At 35.6% G+C, this 22,266-nt stretch overlaps 1 protein-coding gene and 1 long non-coding RNA gene across 2 annotated transcripts; one reads left to right on the top strand and one right to left on the bottom strand.

Annotated features, from left to right (window-relative positions):
* Positions 1–12,683: 12,683 nt before the first annotated feature.
* Positions 12,684–18,400, bottom strand: LOC127633053 (uncharacterized). The gene is made up of 3 exons (XR_007969166.1): positions 18,316–18,400; positions 14,108–14,237; positions 12,684–13,189 (listed from the first exon to the last, which is right to left on the bottom strand). It is a non-coding gene; the product is annotated as an uncharacterized LOC127633053 (long non-coding RNA).
* foxg1b (forkhead box G1b) lies at positions 15,208–17,711 on the top strand. The gene has a single exon (XM_052111921.1). It carries the CDS (start codon positions 15,371–15,373, stop codon positions 16,466–16,468), a length of 1,098 nt encoding a protein of 365 aa, XP_051967881.1. The 5' UTR covers positions 15,208–15,370; the 3' UTR covers positions 16,469–17,711.
* Positions 18,401–22,266: the final 3,866 nt, after the last annotated feature.

Consider the following 22,266-nt stretch of genomic DNA (forward strand, 5'->3'; position numbering starts at 1 on the left):
CCCTAGGGCGAATGTCGGCCATTCTTTGCGCAGTACTTCAGAGTGATGTCATCTTGAAGCATGTTAGGTTTGAAAAACCATCAGTCAAAATTACATTTGATTTATTGACAGGTATATATTGTTAAAATTTGGACATTTACATAAACACGCCCCTTTCAGACATTTTGTATCACATTCATTTTTCCTAAGTAATGTTTTCAAGGATGTCCATTCTACAAATGTGTACCAAATTTCAAGTCAATTGGAGCTACGGTTCAGGAGAAGAAGAGTATTTTTAGGTTTTCGCAAATTTTCAACGTACGGGAAAATCCATCATGGTGAAAGTTATGGGTCCTTAAGGCTTTTTTGTTCCCCATGAGGAATGAGGCATGTACACCAAGTTTCAGAAGATTTAGACAAATGGCGTGGAAATTGTATCACTTTGAATGAAAAATCACTTTGAAAATCTCTACTTTCACTTTCACTTCTCTCTTAAGATTTTTTTTCTGTTTTTTTGTGTGATTTACATAAGCATATCACAAGCAATTTTATTTGAAAGACTATCTAGGCACATAATAACACTGTATAGCTGTGACTGTTTATAACTATTTCAAAATGTAGCCTACAAGCTCACACTTTAAATGGTCAGTGCTTTGATTTTTAAATCATTAAAATAGCAACAGATCCAGTGAAAAAAATGGAGTGATTGTGTTTACATGCCATTCAAAAACGTGGCATTTTACAAGGTAAGAGAGAAATAAAAAAACTTAAAATAATACCATTTGTACTTCTCAATTACTTGGGAATGTCTATGTTCAGGACGAAGGCTAAATTGTTACTGTCTCTTTAAGAGGCTTTTATCGCATGATACGATACTTAAGGCACAGTTCAGTTTAATCTTTTGAGAACTGAGAAGTATCATTATTTTCGTTTTGTGCCATGCTTGTTGCATTTGTATTCATTGTGAGATGATAAAATACAGACTGCGTGAATGGTTGATTTTGTTCACTTGAATTTTGTGACGTGTTTCAGAAAAATAATCGCGAAGACAGAGACTGAGCACCCTGTTTATTTATTTTACAAAAGCACAAGGTTTTGTTGTTATTGTAAGTGTACACAAATAAAAGTAAACATTTCATAGTTCAGTAATGATGTCTTGCATGTTTCTGTATGGGCAAAAATGACGCAGTATTTTGTTTAAGTTGTTTCCGCTGTTTCGAGAGAAAAATATAGCAGGACGTCATCTGGAATAATGCCAGAATAAAATATAATTATTCCAGATTTCTTTCTCAACTGTTTGTTCACTTGAGACATAACAGACTCCTCAATATATCATGTATTTTGACACTCTGTTGTATGAAATTGTCCGCTCAGACGCAAGCAGCAGCGAAAGACATCGGAGTGCGTGAGTTAGACGCGACGCGGCTCGCTGTGTCACACAAACAGCTCGCAAACATGTATTTGAGTTGTTTTGACATTTGTTGAGTTGAATAGTGTAAAATCGCTTGAATGTTCAAACAGGCAAACATTGTATACAACCGACAAACCTTCATGATGATGCGAGCAAAAATGATCTCGCCTCGCGGTTTGCGTGTTGTCAGAGACAATTAAACAACATCATTCTCGGAAGTTTTGATATGTTAGGATTGATCAGCCCATCCCTACTTTCTTTAGACATATGTTTCATGTTTGTGTAAGTTTTTGTGACGTGTTTCAGAAAGATATTCGCTTAGACAAAGAGCACACGGTTTATTTTCTTTATTTTACAACAAATAAAAGTACAACTTTCATAGTTTGTGACGATGTATTAAATGTATCTGTATGTGCAAAAATAACGCAGTATTTTGTTTAAGCTGTTAACGCTGTTTCGAGAGAAAAATCTTAACAGGACACCACAGCGGCATCCGTGTTGTTCACAATAATTCATAATTAAATATATTGATACCCAATTTCTTTATCAACTGTTTGTTCACTTGATACATAACAGACACCCCAATATATCATGTATTTTGGTGTATGAAATTGTCCGTTCAAACGCATGAAGCTGTGAAAGCGTAACTCTCATCGGCGTGCGAGCGTTAGTCGCGACGCGGCTCGCTCGCTGTGTCACACAAACTGCTCGAAAACATTTATTTGAGTTGTTTTGCCTTTGTTGAGTTGAATAGTGTAAAATCGCTTGAATGTTCAAGCAGGCAACCATTGTACACAACCAACAAACCTTCCGTGAAGATGCGAGCAAAAATGATCTCGCCTCGAGGATTGCGTGTTGTCAGAGACAATTAAACAACATCATACTCGGAAGTTTTGATACGTTAACGCTGTCTCGATAGAGAAAAATCTAACAGGACATCACAGCGGCATCACTAGACCCCTTCAATAATTCATAATTCAATATATTGATACCCGATTTCTTTATCAACTGTTTGTTCACTTGAGATATAGCAGACACCCCAATATATCATGTATTTTGGTGTATGAAATTGTCCGTTGAAACGCAAGAAGGGAAAGCAAAACTCTCATCGGTGTGCGAACGTTAGACGCGACGCGGCTCGCTCGCTGTGTCACACAAACTGCTCGAAAACATTTATTTGAGTTGTTTTGCCTTTGTTGAGTTGAATAGTGTAAAATCGCTTGAATGTTCAAACTGGAAAGCATTAAGACACACAATTGATTTGACATACCTCCGTGCAGACGCAAAATGTCTTCTGTAGTCTAAGTCTGGAGCTCCACCCACTAGGAGACCGAAATGCTTCATTAGAGAGATTGCTACAGAAGAGCTGCATGTGGTAGACAGAGTTACTCCAGTAGAGGGAGCCTCTTTGCTCAGCCAATGTAAGTGAATGGGATTTTACATGTGGACCATATTTGTCCAGTAGAGGGAGCACTTTTGCTCAGCCATTGTAAATCAATGGGATTTTAAAAATTTTTGATCATCTTTTGTGTGTACATTTACATAAACACGTCCATTTCAGCCATTTTGTATTGTATTCATTTTTGCTAAGTAACGTTTGGAAAGACATACATACTACACACGTGTGCCAAATTCCAAGTCAATTGGAGCTGAGGTTCAGGAGAAGAAGAGTTTTGTAGGTTTTCCAAAATTTTCACTGTACAGGAAAATCCATAATGGCAGAAGAATGGGTCCTTGAGGCTTTTTTGTTCCCCATGAGAAATGAGGCATGTTTACAAAGTTTCAGAAGATTTGGACAAATGGGGTGGAAATTATATCACTTTGAATTTTTGTTTTTTGGGCGTGGCCTGTAGCGCCACCTATGGGCGAATGTTGACCATTCTTGGTTTGGGGGTACCCGTTGGCATGGAGTATCAATGTGCCAATTTAGAAAATTTTTGACCAGTGACTTTTTGAGCTATTGGGGCTCAAGGAGAAGAAGAATAATAATAATAATAATAATAATAATAATAATAATAATAATAATAATAATAATAAAACCATCAATTACAATAGATTCCCTCCTACGGAGGAATCTAAATATCTGAGGATCAGTCTCAGACAGATAGAGAAAGAGGAACAAACTATGGCCTCTTGTGGACAAAGCATGGCGAGATAACAAGCGGGCTTACTTTGTAGGAGGAGGGCTTTTGTGGATGGCATTGAAGTATTCCCACCAACCTAGAGTGCATTGAGTTCCACGTGGAGCAACAATGCCTTCAAGTCAGGTATTTTGTTACTTTTAACCCTGTTTTACAACGTTTAACTTTGCACTTTATTAAAATGTCACTGGTTTATCTTAATAGCCCAGAGAATTTGCTGAAAAAAACGAATTGCTATTGATTTGGTTGACCTTTGTTGGTTACTTGTTCTTCTATACTCCCCTTGTTTTAAAGTTAATAATTTATAGACCTTTGTACTGCACTACATCAATATGATGTTATTCTTTTTTTATTGTAGAATTTGCTGTGCTCATTTTTATGCACATATTTCTTAAATATGTCTGATCTCAACACATTATTTGTATTATACTTAAAATTTTTGTTAGTCTTTTATGGTTCTTTCTATTCTCTCACTTAATGGTAGAGGACTAAGAATCCTTAATAAGCGTAAAGCTATCTTTTTGTATTTAGACTTCTATTTTTTAGAAGAATGTCATTCAGTCAAAGAAGATTTTAATTTTTGGAGATCACAATGGGGCAAGGACCTATGGTTGTCTCGTGGAACGTCAGGCTCAGCTGGGGTTTGCATCTTCATCGCTTTAATGGGATAAGAGTTTTCTGACTGTGATCCAAGTGGTCGGTATGTTTGGCTCCTATATTGAAATATCAGATATGATGTTTATTGTTTATATTTATGGATTTCACCAACAAAAAGAGAATGAAGATTTCTTTTATCGAATGTGAGAACGTATACTTTCATTGTTAAATAACTTCCCCAGCTCTTATTTAGTTTTTGGAGGAGATTTCAATGTGGTTATGGACAATATTATTGATAGAAGCGTTTTGTGATGCTCCTTTTACCCTGAATGAGATTGTAGAAGCGTTTAATTCATTCAAAAATTGAAAATCTCCAGGCACCGATGGGCTCACTTCAGAGTCCCCTTGTGATAGACAATTGGCGCCCAATCACTTTATTAAATAATGACTATAAAATAATAGCTTTAATTCTAGCCAAAAGACTAAAATGTGACTTAAATTCCATTATTGATGAAACAGAGTCAGGATTTCTGTCAAACAGACATATATCAAACAACATACACTTAATATTAGATGTATTAGACTATTCATATTTACTCCAGAAAGAAAGTTTTATTTTATTTTTAGAATACTATAAAGCGTTTGACACAATAGAACGGTTTTTTTTTTTGTTTCAAGTGCTACATAGAATTGTCTTTGGTGACTCCTTTTGTAAAATGGTCAAAATGCTGTATATGAATAGTAGTAGCTCCATTAAGTTAAGTAACGATACCTCTCCCAGATTCTTCTTAAACCGTAGAGTCAGACAGGGATGTCCAGTCTCTCCCTATCTTTTTTAATTGTGAAACAATTTGTTAGTTCACACATCAGAGCAAGCCATCTAAAAGGCATCAGTATTGGCAATACAGAGATAATTATTAGTCAGTTAGCAGATGATACTGCTCTGTTCTTAGAAGACTCTCTGCAAATACCAGCAGGCCTATGTACTCTTCATGTCTTGTCTAAAGAGCCTACAGAAGGCCTACATCTTAAATCTTAATAAATGTGAATTACTTCCAATAAAAAATGGTAAGATTTCTTTAATTGGTGGTGTTGCAGTTAAAAACTGTTACATATTTGTATATACAAACAACCAAATATAAGTCTAGATGCACTGCTAATTTTAACCAAATTGTTACAAAAACAATGAAACGGCTTAATTGCTGGCTGCAGAGAGACCTTTTTTAAAAGGCAGAGATTTGCTTGTTAAAGCAGAGCGTCTGTCTGGCCTAACTTATGCCCCTCAGTGATTGTACGTTGATAAGCCATATATGTAAAAAAAGTCAGTGATACTAAATTCTCTCCAAAAGGGTGCCTTAAACTTCATTGATTTTAGCTCACTAAATAACACAATTCAAATAAAACGGCTTAATCGATTCCTTAAAAATCGATTAAGCCGATTAAGCTGTTTGGAATCTTTTTCCTCAGCTTGCCTTCTCACTTGATGGTGCAATGTTTGTTCTAATATGTAATTATGATATGATCCCTGTCAAGCTATCTAACTTTCACCAACAAGTTTTTTTGGTAAGGTCTCTCATTTACAAGCATAACTTTTCTCCTCATCGGTGTTACATGGAACAATAAGAACATTTTATTTAAGAATAAATCTTTATTCTGTAATCACTGGTTCATTAATGGAATATTTCATGTTAGACAGCTCTTTAATAATGAAGGTCAGCTTTTTAGGTGTACAGAATTTCTTTCAGAATATAATATACCAGTAAATCCTAAAGTTTTCCACAGTTATGGATGCTATTGCATCTGGCATACACTTGCTTTTCAAAAATAATCCTCTCTCTTTAGGTTCATCACACTCTCCTGAACCTGAAAACACACCTATTGGTGAGATATATTCAGAATCATAAAGTAAGAGCTCTATTACTTGAGAACAATGTCTCTGCCCCTCCTGCAGTCTCATATTGAAATTGACTCTTTGATCATTTAAATTGGGAAAATATATGGCCCATGCAACAAAGATTTATCCTCAAACAAAGTAAAAGAAATATCTTTAAATTCATAATATTTACCCTGTCAAAAATTTTAAAGAAAAAATTCTGATCTGATTTTGACACTAATTGCTCTTTTTGTCAGAATGACACTGAAACTCGTCTTCATTTGTTTTGGTCGTGCAGTTATTCTCTGCAACTTTGGAAAGATGTTAGTTTGTTTATATCAAGCAATATCTTGCAAAGATTTTCAATGAATCCCAAAACTGTTATTTTTGGATTTGTTGAAGCGGATCCAAATGCCTGCTTTATAATAAATCTAATTCTTTTCCTGTGTAGATTTGATATTCATAAATGTACGTTTTCTAATTATAAACCTATTTGGTATTCTTACAAGAGATAAAACTGTATTTGATAGAATTTCATCTTCTCATAAAAGCACTCTGAACATGGACAATTTGCACAGCCTACAAACTTTTTACTTGAATGTGTCATTTCTTTTAATTTAAGTAATGCCTTCTTTCTTTTTTCATTTATCATTTTACTTACTGTCTAGTTTCGTTTCTGTATTGTGTTATGGTTTTGGTAAAGTGTTTTCTTTAATTATTCTTTATATTGCAGTTATGCTTAATACTTATTGTTGTGTACTAGTTTTGCTGTATGTACCACACTGTAAACAGAATGTTCAAATAAAAACGTTTAAAAAGGAAAGAAAAAAAAAAGACTTAATTGATACAAGTTAATGGTTATACTCTCTCCTATTGTTAAGCTGTGGAGGTTGATATTTCAGTATAAAAGAATGTCAGCAATTTTCATTATCGTAATTAATCGAGCTATTTCAGATTTGACATCATTCCTGTTAAAGACTGTCGTACTGTAATATTACAGTTACTAATACTGTAAAACATTGATTTAAAAATAAAATCAGCATTATTAACTTAGTTTTTTGTATAATTTAGATCATATATATATATATACATATATATATATATATATATATATATATATATATATATATATATATATATATATAATTTACATTAAAATACAAATGTTGCAAATTTTATATTAATATATAATATATTGGTATATATTATATATAATATAGTGGAAAATATATATACAATATAATATTAAATTATATTTTAATATTATTTAAATTCTATAATTTTTATACAAATATAAATATTTTAATAAACATTTTTACATATATATATATATATATATATATACATATATATAATTTATTTAATTGTATTGTAATCAAATTTGCATCAGTATTGGATTTTGCATTATGGTAATGAGAACTGGCGTGGGTGGGCACTTAATTGTCATGAAATGTAAAATCTCACAATCTTAATGTCAAGATAAAGCAAAAAAATTATAAAATTAATACAAATACATTTGAATAATTTTTAAATATTAAATGTATTATATAAAAAACATCATAATACTAAAAAGATTATTTTTTTTTTAAACTTTATTATTTAATAATTAATATTTTAATAACTAAAAACATTTTAAAATCTTGGCAGTACAGCTGTGCATACGGATGATTGAGGAGCAACAGAGTGCATGCACACACACACACACACACACACACACACACACACACACACACACACACATGTTGTGTTTCCATGTTTTATGGGGACTTTCCATAGACATAATGGTTTTTATACTGTACAAACTTTATATTCTATCCCCTAAACCTAACCCTACCCCTAAACCTAACCCTCACAGAAAACTTTCTGCATTTTTACATTTTCAAAAAACATAATTTAGTATGATTTATAAGCTGTTTTCCTCATGGGGACCGACAAAATGTCCCCACAAGGTCAAAAATTTCGGGTTTTACTATCCTTATGGGGACATTTGGTCCCCACAAAGTGATAAATACACGCTCACACACACACACACACACACACACACACACACACACACACGTAGTGTTTCCATGTTTTATGGGGACTTTCCATAGACATAATGGTTTTTATACTGTACAAACTTTATATTCTATCCCCTAAACCTAACCCTACCCCTAAACCTAACCCTCACAGAAAACTTTCTGCATTTTTACATTTTCAAAAAACATAATTTAGTATGATTTATAAGCTGTTTTCCTCATGGGCACCGAAAAAAAATGTCCCCACAAGGTCAAAAATTTCGGACATTTGGTCCCCACAAAGTGATAAATACACGCTCACACACACACACACACACACACACACACACACACACACACACACACACACACACACACACACACACACACACACACACATAATTTGTTGATTTGTTCTAAAATAAGATTGCCCTACACAGAGGACTCATAATCCTAAAGATTAGACTAACAACAGTGTTGGCACACATACACTGTCGACAGTTGATTATTTAACATGATGATCGCTGGTCTGTTAATTAAATGAATAGATTTATTATTTCAGAGTGTGTTTTTGTCCTCAAATGAACTCGTTCTCCCTTTGTCTCTTTGTCTTTTCAACTGTTTGTATTTGAAAAGCTCTGTGATGCAAAAGGCTATGGAAGAGGTGTTAGGGAGTCCAGCAGGGGGTGTTGACCCTGCGGTCTGTGTAGGTCCTAATGCCCCAGTATAGTGACGGGACACTATACTGTTTAAAAGCACCTTCGGATGAGACGTTAAACCGAAGTCCCGACTCTCTGTGGTCATTAAAAATCTCAGGGCACTTCTTGTAAAGGTGTAACCCCGGTGTCCTGGCCAAATCTCCCACATTGGCCCTGCTCAATCATGGCCTCCTAATAATCACCAACCATTAACTGGCTCTATAACTCTAATCTGGTGTTTTGTGAGTGTACTGGTGCAGTATGGAGGCTGTCGCATCATCCAGGTGGTTGAGGAGAGTCCCCTGTTCACTGTGTAAAGCACTTTGAGTGTAGTGTCAGAAAAGAGCTATTTAAATGTAACATTCATTCATTCATGTAAAATCCGATGTTAAAATGCCCCACATTTTATTAGGAGGGGTGCTGAGCATATGTTGCTTTGGATTCCATCAGAGCTACTTAATTTGCCAATGTTTTGCTCATACATGAGAACATATACAATGACCCCAAAAATCTACAAGGCCAAAAAAATGGGTGAAAATCCCATAAGACTTACTGTACACTGAAGGAGGGTCCTGAGCCAAATCTACAGACCAGATCATTGAAACAATCATTTTGACTTGGACAAGTATGCAACCGCATAGCAACACCCTAGCAACCACCCACAGTGGGGTTTGCGGTCACGTTTTCTTCAGAAAATGTAAAAATCTTGTTTTTAGATTGCATTTGCTATCAGAAAACAGCAAGCTTGCATTGATTGGCGAGCTTGTATTTGTTACAGGATATGTTGATAAAATGCTTTTACAGCAGACTGTTTTTGTTTTCTTTCTTTTGAGTTATCTGTGACAAACAATAATTTGGAGTGCTCCAGAATCATCTGTAATGTTTATTGTTGACAGCTTACATGTAATCATGTTTTTCATCATCTTCAATTTCAGGGCATTGCTTTATTGGAAATGATCTAATAATTCTCTCTCAGTAATATCATACATTTATCCTTTATGGCATATATGACTTTAGTTCCCTATAGTCTCATTCCCAAGTAATCCGTTGTGCTCATAAACCTATAGAAGGATGTGAGGTATAGATAAAACAGAGTAAGTGAATTGTACAGAGGAAGGATTGCGAGTTAAGTCGGTGTAAATGAGATATTATTATGTGTATGTTTTGCCAGAAGTCGCAGAGAAGGAAAGATTGGGGACAATTTCTTTAATAGCAAAAAATCTAGAATGATACTTATTTAGCACATGCTCAGAAAAGTTGTAAGGTTGAGAATTGGATGGATGTAATCCCAGCTCACACACAAAAAGAGACCATGGTGTTTTTCGGTCGTGTGCACCAAATCTGTATGGGGTTTTCTGGATTTTGTTGCACCATTTTGGATTTCATTTCATTTGGACTCTTGTTGCCTCGATGTCTGTGTCCCAGCCCAGGGGTTGAGTTGGAAGATAAATCGGCCTGGGATTCGCGGCGGCACATTTCAGCTTATATCGGCCCATTTCGCGGCCCACCCTGTTCTCCCGATGGCCACTGATCGCCACCAAAGTGCGTCGGCCCACCGGTAGCCAGATTACCAATCCAGCCCTGTCCCTGTCACAGTAAGGAAAATGTAAAAACATTTTAAACACGTTCAATAGATACTAAAAACTATCGGCCGATTAATTGGTTATTAACTTAATTAAAAACATTTGTTTATCGGTAAAATCGAATAGTAAATGACCACTCTCTCTCCTTTATATAATGTTGTGATGAGGAGGAGGGTGTGGCCGGGCTGTGAAGATGCATGGCCAGCACTGAATTAGCCAATCAGCAGGAGAGCTAGATAAAGGGGAGCCGGAGGCCCCAGTTCGAGAGACGCATGCGGCCACGTTGCATGTGTGTCTGTGTTTGTTTATGTTTGTTTTATGTTGAGTTTCTTATTTCTTGTAGATTGACAGGCTGGACTCTTGCACAAGCATCAGTCTTTGAGAGTAAACATTAAGTGTTTATTCAAGTGTTATTACAGGGGAATCTGTAATAATCTGACTTTATATATTACATAAATACATGTAGTAAATTTGTTATTATGATCTAGTCTTTCTCGATATAAATCTATTAATGGTGCTCTTCCTGTTGGTACATATAAAAGTTTCTTATACCAAAAAATGTCCGGTAGGCCTACATTTAAAATAGTATTCTGTGAGTAATAAATGAAAACATAAAAAGCAACAATTGCCTACAGTGTACCCTACTCAGTGGTGGCGGGACCTTGCAAAATACACCAACAAACACACAGTCACTCACTGTCTATCCATTTCCTCGTTCACTCGCATGGCGAAACACAATGCAGTCGCAGTGATCTTTGCCCGGGACTCAACAGCAGTTAGAAACAGAAGTTAGGGAGAACACCAACAAAGAGAGAGAGAGAGAGAGAGAGAGAGAGAGAGAGAGAGAGAGAGAGAGAGAGAGAGAGAGAGAGAGAGAGAGAGAGAGAGAGAGATGGACAGACTGAGATTTGATTTGTGATCATAGTAATGACGATGGCATTAAACTGATATCTGTTTTTTTAATTTGTTGTATATAAAATCTTTACAATCTTTAGTTGTAAGCCTCAAAATTATTATATATTATTATGGTAATCAGAAGGTCGCTTGTTCGATTCCCACAGCCACCACCATTGTGTCCTTGAGCAAGGCACTTAAATCCAGGTTGGGATTGTCCCTGTAATAAGTGCACTGTAAGTCACTTTGGATAAAAGAGTCTGCAAAATGCATAAATGTAAATGTAGTGCAGTGGCGCTCAATTGGTGGGTCGCCATCCATATATGTGCCACAGGTTTGTTCTGATAGACATGGACAGAAGGGAAAAAACAATGTTAAATTCAAATAATAAAATTAAAATTAACCATATAATCTTACATATTTTGAATAGCAAAATGAATAGGCTTATCAACTTTTTAACAAGGGAAAAATACTTTCCACTTAAAGACAAAACTCTACTGTATTTTGTGGCAAATTCATCTCACTTTGTATATTGTTGGGCCTATGCTGTTCAAGGTTAGTAATAAATAACCATGTATGATTTGAACTGCTTTTACTTTGTATGATAAATAGTTTTAGCAGGATATTGTACTGGTCCACCACTTGATGTCCAGTGGAAAATCAAAGCAGTAACGTGCTGGTGCTGGTAACACATTACACTTAGAGTTGATGAAAAGCATATATCTATGAAAAATTTGAGCTTTGCATTGGAAAACAACAACAACAACAACAGTTTTCCAACTATGGAGGAAGCTATCAAGGATGTCATGTTGCCAGCTCAAATCTTAAAACTTTAGGAGAGTCATGTCACATTTTTTTTCTCAATACATTCATTAATGTTAAGCTCCTGTTGGTGGATGCTGGTAGACCACAACGAAAGTGCAACCCAAATCCAGGACAGGCCCATAGAGGGTGTTTACCCCGCAGATAGCCCCTTGTAGTTTTGCTGAAAGTGTAGTGTGAACTTTCTTTGAACCCTGTGCGTCATTCTCTGTGGTCAGATTAGTTTGCTATAGGTGGTTGGTTTGGTATTAAATGATTTGGCAAATGGTCTTAAATTAAGGCTAGAGGCAAACTAGTCAGTGTTGCATGACAATATACATACATTATATGCACGTGTGGGAGTGGGGGTTGCTCATGTATGATATATGAAGAATGTTGTTCCGTATGAACTCTACAGCCGTATAAAATGTTTTAAACACATTATTAATGACATGTTTTGGGCATGACTGACCTTGATTCTGCATTGGACCCATACATTAATAAAAACATTGCTTCATTATTTTGTTCATTCTTTTTTTTTGCAGTGCTTGAAAGAACATTATGGACAGACATGTATTGGAAAATGTTAAGTGTAATAAGGTTAAAAAAACAATACAAAGCCTGGGTTTATATTTGGCTACACTGCTTCAAATGAGGGTGTTATGAAAATGTTTTTGAAGAGTTAAAGATGTTTGTTACAAATCATGCATTTTTATCTAAAATATCAAGTATATATTTATTTCACATTTATTTTCTATCTATGTACAGTGCTGTAAAAAGTATTTGACCCCATCCTTTTAGCAAAAAACGTTATCCAACACCTATATCACCCATGTGAAAAATGAACTGCCCCTTAAACATAATAGCTTGTGCCACCTTTAGCAGCAACAACAGCAACCAAACACTTCCGATAAATGATCAGTCTTACACAACACTGTGGGGGAGTTTTGGCTCACTCTTATTTGTAGAACTGATTTAGTTCAGCCACATTGGAGAGTTTGAGCATGAACTGCCCATTTAAGGTCCTGGCAGCATCTCAGTCGGGTTCAAGTCAGGGCTTTGACTAGGCCCCTCCAAAACTTTAATGTTGTTTCATTTGAGTCATTCAGAGGTGGACTTACTCCTATGCTTTGGTTCATTGTCTTGCTGCATAATCCAGCTGTGCTTGAGCTTCAACTCACGGACTGATGACAGGACGTTCTCCTTTAGGGTTTTCTGGAAAAGAACAGAATTCATGTTTCCCCCAATTATTGCAAATTATAAAAAAGACTGAATTTACAAGACTGTAAATAAAAACTACTGACATTACTGGCCTGACGAAGCCTTTATTTGCTTTGTCGCTTCTATTTTGTCTATTTAACAAGTTATGACATGTTATAATATATGTGTATTTTCCCTAGCAATATGTGGACTGTATGTTAATTCGTCAACATAGGAAAAATCATTTATTTCGAAACTATTGCAAGCAGCGGATGGACGATTAATAGGCCTACGCATTTCTGCTCCAAAATAATGCTTTTAATTTAGTTCAAAATAAAACTAAACAGACAATAGGCCTATATAAATAAAAGGTAATTAATATTTTTTTTCCAGGATGCTCTTTATGAAAAAGTATCTACTATAGCCTCATCATTGAACGTCATGCTTTAAAATGTATCACAGTTTACAATTTTCTATATGTGATTTATTGTTTGGGACGAAATGTTTCGTTTAATATATATATATATATATATAAATTGCCACGCAATAATACGGACATACTGTCGAATAATGCGAGAGTGGTTAACTTGTTTTATTGCATATGAATGACGATTTTGTTTAATTGCAAACGATGTATAAAATAAATTAATATTAAAATAAACTTTTTGTTATTTTACTAGGCTATTTTCAAAATGTTATTAATTAGCCTGATGATGATTATTTTATAAATCGATTTGATTCAGTCATTTTAGTTTGCTTTAACGAAACGAAACAATTTGTTGCCACTTGTTACTAGCATCACTAAAATACACAGCAAATGCATTGCCAGCGTTTCATATAAATACATTTAAATAAACAAGATAAATAGACAATTATGCAGGAGACAAACCTCAAATATATAAAAAATAAATAAATAAATAAAAACAATCTAACCTTAAATTGAGGTTTCACGATGGTATCTTTTTATCTCAAATTATGTAGCCCTGTGATGGCCACCTGTCCAGCGTGTTTCCCTGCCTTCGGCCAGAGACAGCTGGGATAGGCCCCAGCACTACCCGCGACCCTATAGGACAAGCGGGAATAGAAGATGGATGGATGAAAACCAATCTGTTTTAGAATATATAAAAAAGGGTCAAATTAAACAGCACTATCAAACGAATCAAACGTAAATGAAAAAAATAAACATTTCAGATCCAAAAACCTAAAGTTCGGTTGAATTGATCAACGAAAAACAAGTTAGCAACATTGCGACAGGCCAGTTAACATTTACAGATTCACTTCTAATCAATTCAAAACACTTCTCCATTGCGCAAAAATGCTTCAGATTCCCTTAACTGGGAACATTTCCATTCTAGAACTATGCAATTGCAGGTTCACATCAGTGAATAGCCTATTCCTGAGCTCAGAATTCCCTATTGTGTACACAAATCTGAATACTTCAATTGCATCGGCTATAGCAAGATGATCGAATTCAGTGCATTTGTTACCACGCGCTGTTTTGGTGATCACATTAGCATAAATCATAACCAATTAGACATTCAAATCATAGCTAAATAGCGTTCAAAATGTCAACACAAGTTCTGAACTCCTATCTTACATGGATCAATGGGGTTCTAACCCAAGCTGACACTAGAGGCGCCCTTAGCTCAGCCAGTGCCCTTTACGCACGCCATGATTTACATCAACCTTCATGGAAAGACAATTAATCAATATATGGCATATATAGCCAGGTCTATACAACACATTGTTGTCTCAGACTGTGCATTATGTATGCTTTATGAACTCTTTGTACGTTTACAAACACTCACATAATGCTAAGACCCTTTTGAAGTGCCACGACCTGCCCATTTACCGGTCTATTTAGCAACACACATTATTTCTAGTTTTGATATGATTGCTCATTAAAAATTCGTTTCAGTGTATCTCAGGTAATGTGTATACATTTCGACGTCCCTCCTATTCAGTCTACGTGAGCTGTGATGCACTGGAGACGCTCCAGCAACGTACCAGACTTCAGAGAGCGCACGGAGCTCTCCGTGCATTGTTATGGAGTGAGCGGAGCTCTGAAGTGACTCGATCGAGTCTGTGTATTTTCCAGCAAATGAGAGCTCCTCCTCCCCTTCGATGAGGTAGTTGATAAGACTGAGTCTTGCTTAATCACACATTTCTCGAGTCACCCGTGAAGTCCTGTCATGCATGCAATATCGTCTGACCTCTCCTCTTTTTAAGTACGATAACGGGCCTTTTTGTGTGTTATTGCGCGGCATGGGAGATCCGAGTGAGCCCACCATGGTACAGAAGTCGACTTCGTTCAGCATCAAGAGCCTTCTGCTCCCATCCAAGTTTGACAGCCCGGGCGGAGATGAGGGTGCGGAGAGGCGCAGCAGCAGCCCGGCTCCGGTGCAGTATTTACACAATCCGCCGGAACCAGCAGAAATGGATCCCGCGCTTCTGAAAAAGGAACAAAGAGACGCGGAAGAACCGAAAAAGGCAAAAACCGGGAAATTCGACAAGCCGCCGTTCAGCTACAACGCGCTCATAATGATGGCTATCAGACAGAGTCCCGAAAAGCGCCTCACTCTGAACGGCATTTATGAATTCATCATGAAAAATTTCCCGTATTACCGGGAGCACAAACAGGGCTGGCAGAACTCAATCAGGCACAATTTGAGTCTCAATAAATGCTTCGTGAAAGTTCCGCGGCACTACGACGACCCTGGGAAAGGGAACTATTGGATGCTGGATCCCTCCAGCGACGATGTGTTCATCGGCGGAACCACCGGGAAGCTCCGGCGCCGGTCGGCGACCTCAAGGGGCAAGCTGGTGATGAAAAGAGGCCTCCGTTTTGCGCCCCTCGGACTTGGCGAACGCCCGAATAACCCGCTCTACTGGCAGCTAGCTCCGTTTTTACCCTTGCACCATTCGCACTATAACGGATCCACGCATGGATTTCTAAACCAGGGACACGCGTACGGATCTTTACTCTCGGGCGTCGAGCCGCTCAGGAACGGGGATATGTCTCGCTCTATTCTGGGAACCTCTACGGGCAGTATCAACCTGTCAAACGGTTACGGCGTGTCATCGCCGTCCGCCGCGGCTGGAATACTATCAGGGCACAATGGATACTACGTAACGGAATCGCTGCAGAGCGCACCTGGATACGGATTTTCCAGTTCTCCGTCCCCTCTCCTGTCTGATTCCCTAAGGACTAGTTTACCGTCCTTCACATCGCCCCTTTCTAGTGAACTTTTGTCTCAACATAAACGGGTCGCGCCCAATTCATTCCTTAGCTGAGCGTTACGCGCGCTCTCCAATGGAACTATCCAAACCAACACGATAAACTTTCCTCGAAAACATCGCAACGAAACATGTAGCTCTCCCTTTGTGTGATGACTATTTATGTCTGTCGTTTTTTTTTTTTTTTTTTGTCTATTTAAGATCATTTTGTAATTGTAAGTAATGCCAAATGCAGTAGCCTACCTGTGTGTGCGTGCGCGTGTTTTTTTTTTTTTTTTTTTTTAAGTATTATTTATAGTTCGATCTCTTTTTTTGTGAATGGTTTTGTATTTATAACATATTGTAGCTATTATGTTTTATCCCTTGGTACTGTGGGATATTGTTATTATTATTAGACGGTCGGCACATATTATTCGTTGAGTATCGCTAATTCCTCTGTTTTATTGAATATATTGTCCCAAACTGTGATTGCGCCTTAATATATTAAATCAGGCTTTGATAAGAGAGCGTCTTTGGACTGACTCAGGTGTGCGTTCTGACAATGAAAAAAATATTATAATGATGAAAAAAAAAACTGTGCAAACTTGGAAAATGGTGAAATATAAAACCTATATGCAAAATGTTTGATATATTTGCAGGTCGGCTATAGGTCGAGTCTGTGAGTTTGAGCCTTTGTCTAAGTCATAAAATGACTCGCAAAGATAAGATACTGAATTAAAGTTTTTAAGCACTTATTAAATGAATTCTGTGAGTGCTGGGTTTTATATCTGTACATACTGTCACCTAAAATGCTGTTTTGTGATATTACAGGACTTTTTTGTGGGTGGGGGAATCTCGGGCCCTTTGCTATAGAAATCTTTTTTTTTTCTTCTTCATTGTTTTGCCTGTGGAAGTGGTTCATCACCAACGACAGTTTGATCATTGGGGTGACAAATTTCACTTTCATGCATATTGATTTGATTTTTAGCATTGGTAAACGACCCCCGAACTCTGTGCAATCAGGCGCTCATTTGGTGACAGATCAGAAATGTGATTTCTAGAACTGTTTGTTGTCCTTTCTAACCAACATGTGATTTTAGAGTTTTGCACCTTTAGTTACCATATTTATTTAATCTGCGGCATTTGTATTAATTTGTTGTTGTTGTTTTCTTCAGAACAAAGAAATAAAGTATCGAAATATTTCTGTATGAATGCAAAGAGCGTCCTTTCAAGCCACGGTTACACAAATCACAAATCATTTGTTTTGTTGTTGTCTCGCTAGCTCGAGGGTGCAATGCATTAAGCTGCCTATTATTATTATGATTCTCCAAATTAAATACAATGTTTATATTCATGCATGCTTGGGTGTTGCAGCTTAATACTAGAATATTTTCCTCGTGAACATCACATGATGCAATGTAATGTACAAATAAACCTAATAAAAGAATGTTAAACTATTCAACAGGCCCCATCAAGCTCAAACATTCAGAGACTTGTAACACTTTGTAATTTTCATTAACAAGTAATTTCTAATCATTATAGGCCTATATAACGCAGAATATCATTAATTCGTGCATATTTCATTGCTGTATATGTAAAAACACATGAATCAAAATTTTAGGATATTCAAATACAAAAAACATCTATAAGCCTTTTATGATGGTATAGTGAATGTTAATGAATTATAAAGGTATAAGTTACTATAAAGTGGCACCAATCAATACATTAAAATAGATACGTATTCCACATTTAGCCATATAGTATGTCTATATCATAGAACCCAAATTTAGATAACCCACTCCAATCTGTTGATACTGGATCAGTCTCATACCAGTGAGACCAAATTGGATATCACTGAGATAAAAAAGTGAGTTTTTAACCAAAACTTTCATTGTCCATTTCAGTGATAGCTATAGGCTACTTACTGTCCAGATGTTCATGGAAATTCACCTCCACGTTAGCCTGATATACTCCAATAGAACGGAACCCTCAGACGATGTAAACTCCCAAACCCAAGACACCTTGAAAGAACCAGGACCCAACATTAATGGACTAGGACAAGACATTCCCCAGAGGGAGGGGACTCTGGCCAAAGTTTTTGAAGGGAGGGGTGTGCTATACTCTCCTAAAAATAAATATAGTTTTTCATGTAATTTAATTTGCATATATAGACTCTAATGTTGATGAATTCAAATATAAAACCATTACTATAAAACTAAAAATGCACGAGTGTAAATGCTAAGATACATTATCGGATTTATGAAGTATTGGGAATTTGGTCTTCCAAAATATAACTCTCTGTATTTACTACTTGAACTATTTACTTTTTAGATTTTTTATATTTTTTTATCCCAACAGAAAGATGCAAGAATTTAAAATCGCAACCCAAAATACAACGTGCAAAAAGGTTTATGAATAATATACAAGCGAGGGGGGAGGGGATTTGAAAATCACACACACACACACACCGCCCGAATTATATTGTATTTCCAAAGTATTTATTTACATGTTCATTTTGAACAAATAAACATTTTTGGGAAAAAAAAAACAATTCACTTAAATAATTATTTTTTTATACATATAAGGGGCACCACAGTCCGACCTGTATACCCCAAAATATTTTGTTTCCGAAAAATGTATTTATTTCATAATAAAATGTATATAGGCCTATATATATATATATATATATATATATATATATATATATATATATATATATATATATAAGAAGGCCCAGCTCGGATTCTCGAAGTATCGGTTCTTTGACTTTCCAATAGTCACTGTATTTTTATTTTTATTTAATTCATCTAGTTAGATTTTTCCTCTACATAAAAATGCTCATATTTAAAATCGCCATCCCAAAGACAGGGTTCAAAACATTTTAAGGATAATAGGCTAATGCGCGAAACAGAGGGAGAACCTTTAAAAATGACGTATTAAAGGTTTGATGTACATTTAACTCCTCGAACCCTCGAATGTATGGTGTATTTCCAACGTATTTTTACATTTTTATATTGAACAAACAATCAAAACCCTTTCGGGTTTTACACACTAGAGGAAAGCGTTCGGGGAAAACAAACAAACAAAAAACAAACAAACAAAAAAAAAACCCTGTTTAATATAAGTTAAATAAGGATGTCTATGATAAACTATCAAGTGTCTTTTTTTAGCCACATTTTTTAACCTCCACCTTAGAATAAAAGCCGTAAAATCATGAAGTGTGAAAATTTAAATAAAAATAACAAATATTGAGTGACTAACACGACATATAGCTACAGTCGCTTCCGGACCATATTCAAAATAAAATAAAAATGAAATAATAAAATAAATAATTAAACAAATAAACAGTTAAATGTTAAACAATTAAACACAGCGACAATTAAGTGTAGGCCTATAGCAATTGTTATTAATATTAATTAATTTATTTTTACGAAATCAGCGGCAGCTGAGTCAAAATCCCAGCTTCAGTATTTTGTTAATTCAGTTTTGTGCCAGAACGGGTCAGAACAGGTTGCCAGTATATGCCACAATTTAGGAATGTTGTAACATTAACATGCAAGTTTCAACTCAACTCATTTGCTTCCTCTTATAGATGCTATACCTGAAATTTAAACACAAGGAAGGTAAAGACTAATTCATAACCATTTCAATGCCCAAAATATCTAGGCCTGTATCGTCAATTAAATCTTTCTGAAATTAAGATTAAGATGACACATTGGTATTTTGTATTATGTCTCAATTTGTCACAGCTTAAAACTACTTATTGAATGAACAAAGCCTCAAATGTTTCGTTAGTTGACCCTTAATTCTGATAATCTGGTTTTACTCGTTTGGCAATTGTCTAAAGTGTCTTTGGTTTGAGGACTTTTTTTTTTAAGATAAGAACTGTCGCCTCTCCTAAAAGGCCCCTGGGAGCCCCACAATACAAGACTAGAGGGGTCCCGGAAGCTTCCTTTTCAGGTCACTGATGACAAAACTACTCTTAATTTGCAAAGTTCTTTCCAGTGAAGAGCTTCTTTTATGAGCTTGTCTGGGATCAATACATCTGCTGAATGCCTTAAATAAACCGCGTTAGTCAACTGTGGCTGCACTCATTACAGAGCCATACTGGTCAGAGATCTTATTTAACCCTTGTGCATCAATAAAAAAGTTTCTTAGAAATGTATTATATTATTATATAATAATAATAATATATTATTATATATTAATATTATTTTCCACCTTCACTGCCTTAGATTCTTTAACCAACATCAGTCCTGATCATAACTACCAAATATTCATTTATTTTCAGGAATTTAACCCTTTAAATGCACACGCACACACACACACACACACACACACACACACACACACACACACACACACACACACACACACACACACACACACACACACACACACACACACACACACACACTTACCTGCATCATTTATTCAGTTGTCCTGCAGTGCTCTATAATACAGCAATCAGAAAATAAGGAAAAAGCATGTATTTGCTCCATAGGCTAAACACAAGAAATATGCCACCATCTGGTGGAAAATATAAAATGTTTAATTTTGAAGACAGGGCTCCGGAATTAAAGCATAATATCATAGAATTCATGGGTTTTAATCGGGACATTTTGTCCTTAAGGTCCAGAGTGTAACTATTTAAAAAAAAACACACCTTTGGAAAAATGTATGCTGTTGGCATTAACACAGCCAAAATTATAGAAAAAACAAAAATGAAAAGTTAGGGTTAAGAGTGTCACTAGGACTTAAATTAACATGAGTACAGTATCTCAATAAAATTGTACTCCTAGTTAGCCTTAAGTAATTTCACAAACTATAAGAAGCAAGGCCATTTGGACTTTTAAGCTTAGATGTATAAGAGAGCAGCTTTTAGCAGTAAATGACAATTTACCAATGGCAGAACTTGTGAAATTCATTGTTTGCAGGGTATTAAACAACTCATAATCCTTGAAGACAGCGGCACAGGTGTATACTGTGTTTACAAGGTCATAACTCTGAAATTCCCATCAGCCCTGAAGGCCACAAAGAGATGATATTCATAAAACAGACAACATCCATCTAAACATGTCCAACAGAACACATCCACACTGACCAGTCCTTATATCTTCCAAATCATGTTTTATTCATTAAAGAAATGGCTTTAAATGCATTTCTGTAAACAATACAGTAATGCCATTGCTATGACTTAAACCATAATCAAACTTCAAATTTAGAAGTTAAACAACATAACAGATGATAACTTATACAACTACTGTAGATAACACAGTGCAGGACATAAAAAGACTAATATAATCATTTATAATTTCAATTGTTATGTAAAGTCTTATGCATCACATGAAAAATAACTATTATTTGAAACTCAAACCCTCAAAATACACGCAGTGCTATTGTGTAAATAATATGAATCAACGGTCAGTGAAACCAAAAAAGATATTCACCATAATGAGAAGACAATTAATCGTTACATTTATGCAAATTTAAGCCTTTTCATTTCAATTTTCTCTAAAAAAGAAATACATCTAGGATTTCTGCCTGCAGTTCAAGCACAACAAAATGCTAAGTAAAAAAAAATACATATTTTATTTGTTTTAGAAAACCACGCAGATAAAATATTTCAGTTATATACAGCCAAAATCTTAAAATAAAGACCATCTGTCCACAAAGCATGCACAGTTTTTATGTAAACTTTATATTTTAATGCAAAAATGTAAAAACAAATAGAAGTGTTTTTTGTTTTTTTTCTGGTTTAAGGAATACTCTGCACATACTGTAACCACTATCAATTAAACCAACACAGACAACTGCCAATACTACAAGACAAAAAAATAATAATGGAAATTTGGGCAAATTATGCAAATTCAAGC

The sequence above is a fragment of the Xyrauchen texanus genome, chromosome 39 (genome assembly GCF_025860055.1).
Source record: "Xyrauchen texanus isolate HMW12.3.18 chromosome 39, RBS_HiC_50CHRs, whole genome shotgun sequence".
Classification (NCBI taxonomy): Eukaryota; Metazoa; Chordata; class Actinopteri; order Cypriniformes; family Catostomidae; genus Xyrauchen; species Xyrauchen texanus.